The sequence below is a fragment of the Mobula hypostoma genome, chromosome 12, assembly GCF_963921235.1.
Source record: "Mobula hypostoma chromosome 12, sMobHyp1.1, whole genome shotgun sequence".
Lineage (NCBI taxonomy): Eukaryota > Metazoa > Chordata > Chondrichthyes > Myliobatiformes > Myliobatidae > Mobula > Mobula hypostoma.
In genome coordinates this window covers 65,428,493-65,442,167 of record NC_086108.1, presented here as the reverse complement: position 1 = coordinate 65,442,167, position 13,675 = coordinate 65,428,493, and the positions used below count along the sequence as shown (strand labels likewise).

The 13,675-nt window shown below is 39.5% G+C and overlaps 1 protein-coding gene across 5 annotated transcripts in view; it reads right to left on the bottom strand.

Moving 5' to 3' along the window:
- LOC134354873 (inaD-like protein) overlaps positions 1–13,675 on the bottom strand; it is a 332,069-nt gene that overhangs the window by 243,442 nt on the left and 74,952 nt on the right. For all 5 annotated transcript variants that reach the window (XM_063064296.1, XM_063064298.1, XM_063064297.1 and 2 more), the window contains exons 15-18: positions 10,778–10,912; positions 6,956–7,117; positions 1,587–1,652; positions 685–816 (exon numbers count right to left, since the gene is read on the bottom strand). In XM_063064296.1, the coding sequence (XP_062920366.1) occupies positions 685–816; positions 1,587–1,652; positions 6,956–7,117; positions 10,778–10,912 (495 nt within the window). The remainder of the gene's footprint in view (positions 1–684; positions 817–1,586; positions 1,653–6,955; positions 7,118–10,777; positions 10,913–13,675) is intronic.

Here is a 13,675-nt window from a genome sequence, read left to right as displayed (position 1 = left end):
TTGATGTGACTATATATGATAGATTGTTGGCATGTGGCCAAGTGGTTAAGGCATCAGTCTAGTGATCTGAAGGTCGCTAGTTCGAGCCTCAGCTGAGGCAGCATGTTGTGTCCTTGAGCAAGGCACTTAACCACACATTGCTCTGTGACAACACCGGTGCCAAGCTGTATTGGCCCTAGTGTCCTTCCCTTGGAAAACATCGGTGGCGTGGAGAGGGGAGACTTGCAGCATGGGCAACTGCCAGTCTTCCATACAACCTTGCCCAGGCCTGCGCCCTGGAAACTTTCCTAGGCGCAAATCCATGGTCTCACGAGACTAACAGATGCCTAGATATGATAGGTTGTGTTTTGGACTGTTACTGATCAAGCAAATGAAAATGATTCAAAATAGCTTTTAGAGAAAGGGAAAGCTAAAAGTTGTACAACCAAAATTTACAAAACAATCACAAAATAAATAAATGCCACTGCTAAATTGTTATTAGTACTTATGGAGATATAACCATTGTTGTACTAAAATTATTCCATTATCACAATTTTCTCATCTTACAGTCACCACTTGGAAAAACATTTTTAGTCTATCAAATATATATGAAAACTTATGTTAAAAACAAAAATCTGTTGCAATCTGCAAGGAATGGTGTTTAGACAATTGTTAAAGGAGTACATTATACAAATTGAAAAATACCTGATAGTCCAGGATGCTGAAACCTAAACCTTTTGAACCTTTGTGCAGCTCAATTACTTTTACATCTGATGTCCAGAATGCCAGCTCCCCAATTTCATCTTGTTCTGAATTTGTCTCAGTATCCATGTCCACCTTTAAAAAGATATTAACTTATGACTTCGATATTAATTTCTCTTAAATCATAATAGCAAATTTATCAGTACAATATTTTAGAGGATTTCTGTTCTGTATTTCAGACATTCTAATAACCGAATTCTGTCCACTAAGACTGCAATTGTACTACACCTGTTATTTTTATGCAAGTCTGCATAATTCTGCCAACATTGCATCAATCTGTGTCAAAGATGGTGAACATATTTGTATGAAGGCCAATTCTCTGAATTTTAATTGCCAAAACTATTCATTTGGGATTGCTACAGTGACATTAAAATCATGTGCACATCTGTGTAAATTACCACAGTGTAATTGGTATAGATTCAATACAGTGCAAAACCAATACTCTGTAAAGCTAAGTTCAGAACAGATGTTCCTTTGGCTGCAATAATTCTGCATGCTCTGCATATCATTCAACAGTCAAACACAATTTGTGAGATGCCAAAATGTAAAGTACAATTTGTCCTCAACATTATTTTTGTTGGCTGAATGATGTAGCCCACTGGTGAGACCCAAAGCCACTGGTCCCCATACAATAGTTTCAAGATCATCATTAAAAAAGGCAGAGACCAAGCTCTGCTCTTGTATGCTTACAGATTTTACAATTAAGGATGACATGAAAATCATGGGGACAACAGCAAAATATTTTATATAGAATATATATTTTATATATTATAAAGAAAAACAATGTGTTATGTCCACAACATATGGACATCCCATTTGATTCTCATTTCAATAGCTACATTTACCTGGTGACTAAAATTTTCAGTATTCCATGGAGATGGTGGCCTTATCAATTCATACTTCTCTGAAACCTAAAAATAGACCGTACAAATATTCAATGAGACTGGAGCAGATTCCTATAGGGCCGACAATGATTTTAGAAAAGAACAGATGGTTGAATATACATAGAACATTAGTTACAAATCTAACATAAACTGCATTACAAAAACTTAAACCTTTCTCAAATATCTACTGTATCTCACAGAGAAAATATACATTGGAAAAAAGAATGAAATTCAGCTTGTGAAAGCATTACTTCTGTGGATAAATTTCAAAACAGAACAGAAATTGAGATCATTTTAAAATATAAAGTACCTAAAAATCACGTCTGATTATAAAAGTGTAGGTTTTTTCTAGTAAGGGCTAAAGGTGTCAGCAAGTCATTTTGTTTCCTCAAGCCCTAACAGAAACATTTATCATGCAGCTCTACACTAAGTGGTTTGGGCATAAGTTTTGGTAGTCCTTTATGTTGGATTCATAGTAATGCTGATGAAATTGATTCCTTTGTTTCAAGGAAGTCATAACAAGTCAATGGCTCAATAAATAAGCCAAAAAGCAAATTCTGTTCCAGAATCAGACAGCTCCAGCATAAATCATGAAATTTTATGTAATAATAACTCAGTAGAATTTAATAAGAACCAGTAGTTGTAAAGCTAAATACATGGGATCACAGAGGTGCAATTCTCAAAATTTTCTGGAATATTAAATGGCAAAGATAGAACTTTGCAGGGATCACTTTTTACATTTCTATGCTCTAAATATCAGAAGCCTAACATATTCACTTTACTGCATGCTCTACACCAAGGATATCTGCTTTAGTTAGGGAGACCAAAATTCTACACAATACTCAGGCATGGTATTTCTGGGTTCTCAGTTATACCGTCATCCATGTTTCCAAGGCAAATGTCAGATGTATAATATGATACACTCAGTTTATCCAGAGGAGTGTATCACCAATAACCTCCAAGAACTTTCATGCCATCCATTACAAAGCAGTCAGCTTGACTTATATTTCATCTGCTGCCCTCAGCATTTATTCACTTAAAATACTGCAGTTACATGGCTACTCTGACTGGACCTCCCAAACACACAACCACAACAGCATCAAGGAATCAAGGATATGGGAATACCAACACCTGCAAGTAATGAATTTAGACCAAAAGAACATAAGATATCGGAGGAGACTTGGGCCATTTGGCTCATCGAGTCTGTTCCACCATTTCATCATGGCTGATCCATTTTTCCTCTCAGCTCTATTTTAGATTATGAAGACACGCAGTCCTCTTTTATTGTCATTTAGTAATGCATGCATTAAGAAATGATACAATATTTCCTCCGGTGTGATATCACAAAACACAGGACAGACCAAGACTGAAAAAACTAACAAAACCACATAACTATAACATATAGTTACAACAGTGCAACAATACCATAACTTGATGAAGAAGTCCATGAGCACAGTAAAAGTTCAAAGTCTCTTAAATGTCCCACATCTCACGCAGACGGGAGAAGGAAGAAAAACGCTCCCTGCCATACCCGAGCACGGTCCAACTCTGAGTCATCTGAAAACTTTGAGCTCTGATCAGCAATCCGACACCGAGTACTGAGCGCCATCTCTATCCGAACGATTCGACCTCCATCTCAGTCGCCAACAGCAGGCAAAGCCTGGGATTTTGAGGCCTACTCTCCGAAAGATTCCCGACTGTGCAGTAACAACAGCAGCGAACGAGCGTTTCAGAAATTTTTCCAGATGTTCCTCTGTGCTTTCACCTCCATCTCCGTCAAATCAGAATTGTCCACGGCCCCTATTTAACGGATACAATATCAATTTTCACCGGGGGGCTGCACTCACGCGGCACACTGCCTCTCTCTCCTCCCGCCGACTTTTTTCCTGCCTTCTCCGCGTGTCCTTTCACGCCCTGACCAATCAAGAATCTATCAACCTCTGCCGTAAATATACTGAGCACAAAGACTTGGCCTCCATAGCTGCCCATGGCAACAAATTCCACAGATTCCCCATTCTTTAACTAAAGCAATTCCTCCTCATATCTGTTCTCGAAGGACGCCCCTCTACTCTGAGGCTGTGTCCTCTGGTGTGAGACTCTCCCACCATAGGAAATATCCTCTCCACATCCACTCTATCAAGGCCTTTCACCATTCAATAGTTTTCTATGAGGTCATCCCTCATTCTTCTGAATTCTAGTGAATACAGGCCCAGAGCCATCAAACACACTTCGTCTGACCAAGCTGTTCAATCCTGGATAGGGATGAGGAGGAATTTCGTGAACCAGCTTTGAAATCTCTCCAGTTTCAGCAAGGAGCCCAAAACTGCTCACAATATTTCAATTAAGGCCTCACCAGTCTCAACATTACATCCTTGCTTTTATATTCTAGTCCTCTTCAAATGAATGCTAAAATCGCAATTGCCTTCCTCACCACAAACTCAATCTGCAATTTAACCTTTAGGGAATCCTGCATAAGGACTCCCAAGTCTCTTTGCGACTCAGATTTTTGCATTTTCTTTCCATTTAGAAAATAGAAAACCCTTTCATTTCTCCTCCCAAAATGCATGACAATACATTTCCCAACACTGTATTCCATCTACCACTTCTTTGTCTATTCTCCTAATCCGTCTAAATCCTGTAGCCCCTTTACTTCCTAAAAACTACCTGCCCCATCACCTATCTTTGTATTGCCTACAAACTTTACAACAACGCCATCAATTCCATCACCCAAATCATTGATACAACATGTAAAAAGAGTCAGTTCCAACACAGACCCCTGTGGAACACCACTAGTCACTGGCAGCCAACCAGAAAAGGCTCCCTTTATTCCCACTCTTTGCCTCCTGCCAATCAGCCACTGCTTTATCCATGCCAGATCTTCCTTGTAATATCATGGGCTCATAGCTTGTTAAGCAGCCTCATGTGTGGCACCTTGTCAAAGGCCTTCTGAAAATCCAAGTTTACAAAAGAGAATCAGTTGATGTTGTCTATCCTGCTTGTTATTTCTTCAAAGAATTCCAAGAGATTTGTCAGCAAGATTTTCCCTTGAGGAAACCATGCTGGCTATAGCCTACTGTATCATGTGTCTCCAAGTACACGAAGCCTCATCCTTAATAATGGACTCTAACAACTTCCCAACCACTGAGGTCAGACTAACTGGCCTATAATTTCCTTTCTTCTGTCCCTCTCCCTTCTTGAAGAGAAGAGTGATATTTGCAATTTTCCAGTCTTCTGGAACTATTCCAGAATCTAGTGATCCTTGTAAGATTATTACTAATGCCTTCACAACGTATTCAGCCACCTCCTTCTGTACTCTGGGGTGTACACCATCTGGTCCATGTGACTTATCTACCTTCAGACCTTTCAGTTTTCTAAGGACCTTACACTAGTTATGGTAACTTCACACACTTCTTGACCACTGACGCCTGGAACTTCCCACATACTGCTAGTGTCTTCCACAGTGAAGACTAATGCAAAGTACTTATTCAGTTCATCCACTATTTCCTTGTTCCCATTACTACCTCTCCAGTATAGTTTTCCAGTGGTCCGATATCCCCCAATATTGCCTCTCTTTTACACTTTATGTATCTGAAGAAACTTTCTGTATCCTCTTTAATATTATTGGTTAGCTAGGGGTGTATGGGGTGTCAGGGAGGGGCAGCACCTCTGGTGGGAGAACATGTTGCGTCCTTTTCAAGGCGGTCAGTCCACCTTTGGTTCCCACCTGACACTCAGCTCTCACCTGCGGCTCCTTGTAGCTGTTTGCATGCAACAGCGGCCTCACCCCGGGCAACAGCTTCGACAAGCCAGCTTAACCAGGTGAGGGTAGTTGACGGGTCTCAAACCCTCGGTGAGATAGGGAGATGTCCATCCCAGCATGTGAAGACAGACTCCGGTGGATTGAGCGGACGAGACCGATGGAAGGTCCAACAGTCAAGAAGGCAGTCTCTGCAAGCATCATGGAACGTGTAGAGCACGACAAGATACAGAAGTCATCCTGCTCATCCACTGAGCCTAGTCCCATCTCCAGCCGTATCAACTCTTGCTTTGCCACTGGATCCAGATGGGAATTGGGAAGAAAGGGTGAGGCTAACGCTGCGCAACTCTCCCTCACTTAAATCCAAATCAAGCGCTAGTCTTGACATCATCACCCAGCCGGCTGGTGGCGTGGTGGCATCAGTACTGGACTTCAGGACGAGAGGTCCCAAGTTCGAATCTGGCTGGCTCCCTTGCACGCTTTCCATCCATGCTGGGTTGAGCGTCAAGCTAGCAACTCAACCTTGTAAAAAAGTACTAATGGTGTCGAGGTCTTCATCGATGACAATGGACGAACCTTATTGGTTAGCTTACTTCAGTATTCCATCTTTTCCCTCTTTATGACATTTTTAGTTGCCTTCTGTTGGTTTTTAAGCAGCTTCCCAATCCTCAAACTTCCCACTAATTTTTGGTCTATTATATGCACTCTCTTTGGATTTTATGCTGGCTTTGTCTTCTCTTGTTAGCCACAGTTGTGTTATCTTAACTTAGAATACTTCTTCCTCCTTGTGATGTATATATCATCTGCCTTCCGAAATTCCAGACATTGCTGTTCTTTTGTAATCAATCCTGGCCAAGTCCTCCCTCATGCCTTTGTAATTCCCTTTACTCCACTGTAATACTGATAGATCCGACTTTAGCTTCTCCTTCTCAAATTTCAGTGCGAATTCGATCATTTCCCCTAAGGTTTCTTTCACCTTACGCTCTCCAACCAATTCTGGTTGATTGCACAACACCCAATCCAGAATAGCTGATCCCCTAGAATTTAGATGTGGCAGAGTCTAAAGGGGTTTATGGGGAATATAACAAAGCAGAGAAGGCACCAATTGCATTTTAAAAAAGAAAAGTGAAGTTGGATTATTCATTTAAGACATCATAACTACTCTCAAATATTTTTAACATAAATATTTACTCCTTATGTTGTTGTGATAGATATATCCTTTCATACATTCATAACATAAATAATACAGCAACACACAATGATAGCTAAAGAGTTAGTGCAGCTCTCAATTATTTTACAACAGAAAATAAACTTTCATCGCTATGGAGTACTCTATTTTCATGCAGCAAATATATTGGCTCTGCCTTCAAGAATAACTGCATGAAGAAAAAGTACTTATCAGTTGAGATGACCATTTGAGTACATATGAATGAATGGGCTCGATGGATACCATGACCAGGGAAAATTTTGACTCAGCTCCCAAATATCTCAACCAATTGCTAAGAATTAGTATGGAGTAATTCCATAGATCAAAACATATAGTATATTTCCGTTTTAACTCCCCAAACTCTACCTGAGAAGCTTCATTTGCCATGGCAATGAATTCATCTACAGGCATTTCATTTCCCTCTTCAAACAGTCGCCGACAACAGACCACAGTAAATGGAGGTGACATGTCTTTCAGAAATAAAACTACATCCCGGCATGAATTTCCATACAACTCCTTTCCATTCACCTGAAAAAGAATGTGAATATTAGGGTTACTCCAAGGTGTTTTAAACAATTATTATCCAGAATTTAAAAAAGTTAATTTGGATGTTCTACTTGCATAAATTCCTATATCATAATGCATTTTCTATTTTTGAATGCCTTGTGTGGAGGTGTAGCTCACTAAACCCTTTAGGAGGCTGAATGTATTACCTGAAATTTTTATTTAGGTACCTGGTCCAGAACTTTTGTTTTAAACCCACTTACAGGACACGGTCATTGAAATTAATTGAATTGAATTGAACTGAATTGACTTTATTTCTTACATCCTTCACATACATGAGGAGTAAAAATCTTTGTTACGTCTCCATCTAAATGTGCAATGTGCTATCATAGTGATTTATAATAATATATAATAAATAGGACAGTCAATGTAATATAGGGTACTCTTAAATCAGCGTGAGTTCATCAGTCTGATGGCCTGGTGGAAGAAGCTGTCCCACAGCCTGTTGGTCCTGGCTTTTATGCTGCGGTACCACTTCCCGGATGGTAGCAGCTGGAATAGATTGTGGTTGAGATGGCTTGGGTCCCCAATGATCCTACGGGCCCTTCTTACACACCTGTCCTTGTAAATGTCCTGAATCATGGGAAGCTCACAAGTACAGATGCACTGGGCTGTCCGCACCACTCTCTGCAGAGTCCTGCGATTAAGTGAGGTACAGTTCCCACATCAGGCAATGATACTGCCAGTCAGGATGCTCTCCATTGTGCCCCTGTAGAAAGTTCTTAGGATTTGGGGGCCCATACCAAACCTCCTCAACCATCTGAGGTGAAAGTGGCGCTGTTGTGCTGTTTTCACCACACATCCGCTGTGTACAGACCACGAGGTCCTCGGTGATGTGGATGCCGAGGATCTTGAAGCTGTTAACCCTCTCAACCCCAGATCTATTGATGTCAATAGGGGTTAGCTCATCTCCATTCCTCCTGTAATCCACAACCAGCTCCTTTGTTTTTGCGACATTGAGGGAGAAGTTGTTTTCTTGACACCACTATGTCAGAGAGATGACTTCTTCCCTGTAGGCCACCTCGTTATTGTTTGAGATAAGGCCAATCAATGAAGGCATGAGCAGTATTTCTTGTACATCCTTATTTGTATAAACTACTTTCCTACTGCAGCAGTGTTTCACTTAATACTCCTCAATTACCTACATAATTTGCTTACTGTATGTTCTTTAAATTTTTCTCTCCATAACTCATTAATAATATAAAATGGTAACTGGCCAAAATTCACCTTTACATCAGTTAATACTTAGAGCAGAATTTAAGTTGTTTTTAATAATCAACCTCAAGGTCCTCATCACTATCAGTCACACAACAGTTCTCTATGTACATATATTCTGTCAAGTGAATTGCATACATACAAGTAAAGTTAACTACACACCATAAACTTTACCAAAAATAAAAGGCAAACATGAGAAAAAGTCAAAATAATACCTTAAACAGGTGCCAAACTGCATCATAATGAGTAGAGCACAAAAATCTGAAATCAGTTCTACTTATTATTGTAAGACCCTCTGATTTAAGAATGTGAACATTAAGAATGTGAACATGAAGTATGCCAAATGGCAAGATAAGGGATCCTTGGAGAAGGGGAAGGAAGAGGGAAGGGAGTGGAAAGCACCAGAAAGACATTCTATAATGATCAATAAACCAATTGTTTGGAATCAAATTACCTTGCCTGGTTACACCCCCACCCCCCTCCATTCACAGTGCCTCACCCTCACCATTCCCAAAATCATTTGCTCCCAGCAGATTTACAAACTTAATCTCTGCTTCACGTTGACAAATACAGTACTGTGCAAATGTCTTAGGCAACTTGGCTACATATATGTACCCAAGACTTTTTCACAGTACTGTATATGCATATACATACACACACACACACTCACTCAGTGGCCACTTTATTAGGTACTCCTGTACACTTGTTAATTAAAAATAGCTAATTAGGCAATCATGTGGCAACAGCTCAATGCATAAATGTATGCATACATGGTCAAGAGGTTCTGTTGCTGTTCAGACCAAGCATCAGAATGGGGAAGAAATGTGATCAATAACTATGACTGTGGCAAATTGTTGGTGCCAGGTGGGGTGGTTTGAGTATCTCAGAAACTGCTGATTTCCTAGGATTTTCATGCACAACATCTAAAGAGTTTACAGAGAACGGTATGAAAAACAGCAGTCATCCAGTGAGCAGTAATTCCGTGGGCAAAAATGCCTCGTTAAGGAGAATGTCAAGACTGGTTCAAGCTGACAAGAAGGTGACAATAACTCAGATAACCACTCGTTACAATACTGGAGGGTAGAACAGCATCTCTGAACACACAACATGGCAAACCTTGAAGTGAAAGGGCTACAGCACCAGAAGACCATGAACATACACTAATTGGCCACACTATTAGGTACAGGGGGTTATCTATAGGCAAATAAAAGGCAGATGGAGTTTAATCTGGCCTAGTGTGAGGTATTGCACTATGGGCAATTCAATGCACACAGCACACAGTTAATAACAGAACTCTTAACAGTGATAATGTGCAGAAGGATCTTGGGTTCCAAGTTCACAGCTCCCTAAAAGTGGCTTTACTAGTCAAGGCATTTCCCAAGCTTGCCTTTATTAGTTGAGCCATCAAGTTCAATAGTCACAAAGTTATGTTGCAGCTTTATAAAACTCTGGTCAGGCCACATTCAGTTCTGGTTGCCGCATTATAAGAGGATGTGGAGGCTTTCAAAGATGCTGCCTGAACGAGAGGCAGAAACTAAAGTTGTTTTTTTTAATGGAGTGGTGGAGGCTGAGGGAAGACCTGAAATAAGATTATGATGGGCACTGATTAAGTCGACATCTGGTATCTGTTTCCCAGTGTCAACAAGTCTAAGGTTAGAAAAGGGTGGCATTTAATACGACAGGAGGATAGTTCAAATGAGATATGAGAGGCAAGTTGTTGTTGTTATTTTTTTTTTTACACAGAGTGATGAGTGCCTGGGAAATGCTGCTGGGGTGACAGAATAGACACATTTAATAAAGAAGGTTAAGAAGCTCTTAGATACGTAGATGAAAATGCAGAGAATGGAGTGATATGGACTTGTGTAGGCAGAAGGTACTAGTTTAGTTTGGCTTTCAATTATTAGTTTAACTAGTTCAGCACAACATTATGGCCCTAAGGGACCATTCCTGAACTGCACTGTTCTATGCTCCAGCATCCTCAAAAGCTAAGAAACATGAAATCATAAAATTATTTTATAATGATTACTTAATCCCATTCCCATGTTCTTGTTATATGAGAAAATAAACTTGTCCAAAAAGGAGGTTTAATTTTAACCAAAATAGTGATGGATGGGCGCCTCCTGTAGTGTGACAGTTTGCGTAACGCTATTACAGCACTAATGACCTGGATTCAATTCCACCACTGTCTGTAAGGAGCTTGCACGTTCTCCCTCTAACTACGGGGTTTCATTCTGGTGCTCCAGCTTCCTCTCACATTCCAAAGATGTACGGCTTAGAAGGTTAATTGGAAACATAGGTGCAATGGGTTGGCTCATGCTCTTTCAGCCAGAATGGCTTGCTACCATGCTACATCTCTAAATAAAAATAAATTTTAAATTGTAATGAATATTGTTTGTAGTAAAGGTATACCTCTAAAATTTCATCTTGTACTTGTAATAATCCAGATTGGCCGATTGGTCCATCAGGCACAATTGATGATATGTAATGATGACTATCAAATGAGTCCAGCTCCACGCCAAGATTCAATGTATGAGCTGGTAACAGCTAAGTTTAAACGGAAAAAAAGGTTGATTGCAAAATTATCTTTGTTCATCCAGTTACTTTAAAACAATCTCTTTTGCACCACCTTCTGCTGATAAACAATATGAACACCTGAAGCCACAGAACAATATATGTTTCAACTTTGATTTAGGGTTGAAATCTCGCCAAGCAGATGGAGGCCTTACCATAGAAGCTTATGTTCATAATATCAGTCAAACTACACTACAGTATTGAGGGACGGTTGCAAGGACTTTCAGAGACAATGTTAATTAAAGACCAATTCTGCTAACAAGGTGGAAATAACAGCTCCCTCATGACATTTTGAAGAATCCAAGTTTATATTAATTCTTCTAATTGCATTTGAATGTATTCTTTTAATTCTATTTGAAATATACGTACCTTATTTGTTTAATCTCTGTTTGCAGACCTTTCTCATTAGCTGCTAAGCACTTTGGAATGAACACCATTACGTAAATCCCCCCTCTTTTCCGAGTAGAAATTGCAATTAAAAAAACATATTGTAACTGAATGTAGTCAAACTTTTGGTTTTGAACCACTTACTTAAAATGATTGTAATAATAATACAATTAAATAATGATGTAAACGAAAAAAGATTTGTATGGAAACATACTGTTTTCCTAATGGAAAATCATTGTTCATTTACTCAGATAGTTGTTGTGATCTTAATGGCACTTTAGTCTTCACAACAATCAGTTTTGTCAGTTTTCGGCTCAACCATTTGACATCATCAGTTCATTGTTCCAGACTAGCACAATAATCCTAACTGCAATTTTTTCAATAAAATATTCTATGTAGAATAACTATTTCATTACAGCCACAGAAGGATCCATTCACTCATTCTGTCTGTATCCCTCTCTGAGAGCAATCCTTGTCAGTTTTGCTGGCAGACTGAAAGGCTCTGCAATTCAGCAAAGAAGAAATACTTTACTTTCAATTTTTCTCTGATTTTTATAGATAATTCGTGCTCACGATACCTTGGGAAGCAATAATCTGCTTTTCCTTTCACTACCCCTTGGTGTCAAGAATGGCTTTCATATGGGTTCTGAGACAAAGTTTGACCCTTCTCTGCCAGATTCCGATGGGTTGACGGAGATGTTACATTTTTTAAGGGGGGAATTTGAAACATTATTGAAGCATTTCTTCTGCCTTCCTGGTAAACTTCTGCCATAATGGAGCTTGAAGAAGAATGTCTGCATCAGGAATGTGGCCCTACCATTGGAGGCTTTATGTTGGGGGTGCTGACCTACAAATGTGACAAATATTCATTGTCGTGGGAAAGGAAGCCTTGTGCTTTTTTTGTCAAGCTCTGCTTTATAAATACAACAGCTATGAGCTTCTAAACATCATTGTTTTTGAGTAAGTTAAATTTCCAACCAATATTCTTTGTTTAGCTTCTTGTCATAAACAGGAGCAAATCTTCAGTTCTTCATGTAAATGCCAAGCAGTATAATCATTTTGATGTTATATTTTTTCCTTTTTCTTTTTTTTTAAATCTAACCCCCCCCCCCGACCTTTTGATGTTATAAAGACAGCTTTGCAAACAAGCACTATCTATAGGGAATGGGAAGCTGGCCCACAGCACCTGGGCTTATTGCTCATAAGGAGCAGTATAAGACAATGAATTATTTAATTGAGCTTGTATCAATCTAGACAACACTGGCTAAGTTGTTCAAGGAAGCTTGATATTTATCACATCAAATAGCTGATCCTTTGGTAGTTGGAAGGTTTGTACACTTCAGGGAGGCAGCTTCGCAGCATTAATTGTGGGTGCCTGTGATCTCTGCCTCTAGAAGCTTTTAGACCATTTGCGTTGAAATGTATCCAAGAAAATATCACACATGTGCGAAGTTACCCAAGTGGCAGAGAAACAGTGTATTTGTAGAGAGCAGTTCAGGCTTTCTAGGAATGGCCCAGAAACACCAAGAAGAATGACAGAAATACTGGGTGAACTAGATACATTCCTCTGCCTTCAGTTTCTGTGACTGATGACTGGTTCATCCGCAGCTTGTGGGTATGGCTTATAGAAAATGCAGCTGTGTTTTTGGATTCCTGTATGTTTTAGAATTTGGAAATGTTTTTTAAAATAGAAATTTTCTGTGAGTTTTAAATGTGCTTTAAGAATGTTATTTGAATCTGAAAATAACTGAACTGTGTTTAAATTACTTTGTTAGCTGGAACTATCTCCCCTTTCATAAGGGGGGGGGGACCCACCACTCAAATAATGGATATTGGCAATTAACCTCACCGTGGGGGATAAACAGGGAAGTGAACTAATCTTTGAAGATTGGACAGTTACAGTACAACCTCCCTTTAGTGAAGGTACCCATAAATTGGATAGGACTTAAGATCTTCGTTTGAGTTTAGAACTTCGCCATCGGCAAACCCGATAACATCACAGGGGAGGATGATGCTTATTCACACACCTAATAGTGCATTTGGAGAATTTTGTGGAAAAACACATTGGTGTTCACCTCAACAGTGTTTCGAAGCACCTGCTATAACTCCAAAAGACACGAGAACAGAGATCATTATTGGATAGTTAAACATGTACTCCGATCTGGATTTGCTGTCATGATCTGCTATGTTTAATCATCATAACATTTATCTGTGAGATACTGAAGATAAAACTGTCAGCATTCACTAAAATGAATCCACACAATTTTTAGTACTGCATATGAAGTGAACATGGAAATCCTGAAGGTGCTTTTAGTAGCTTGCAGCTTGGCGTTAAGTTCCGCTCCAAGC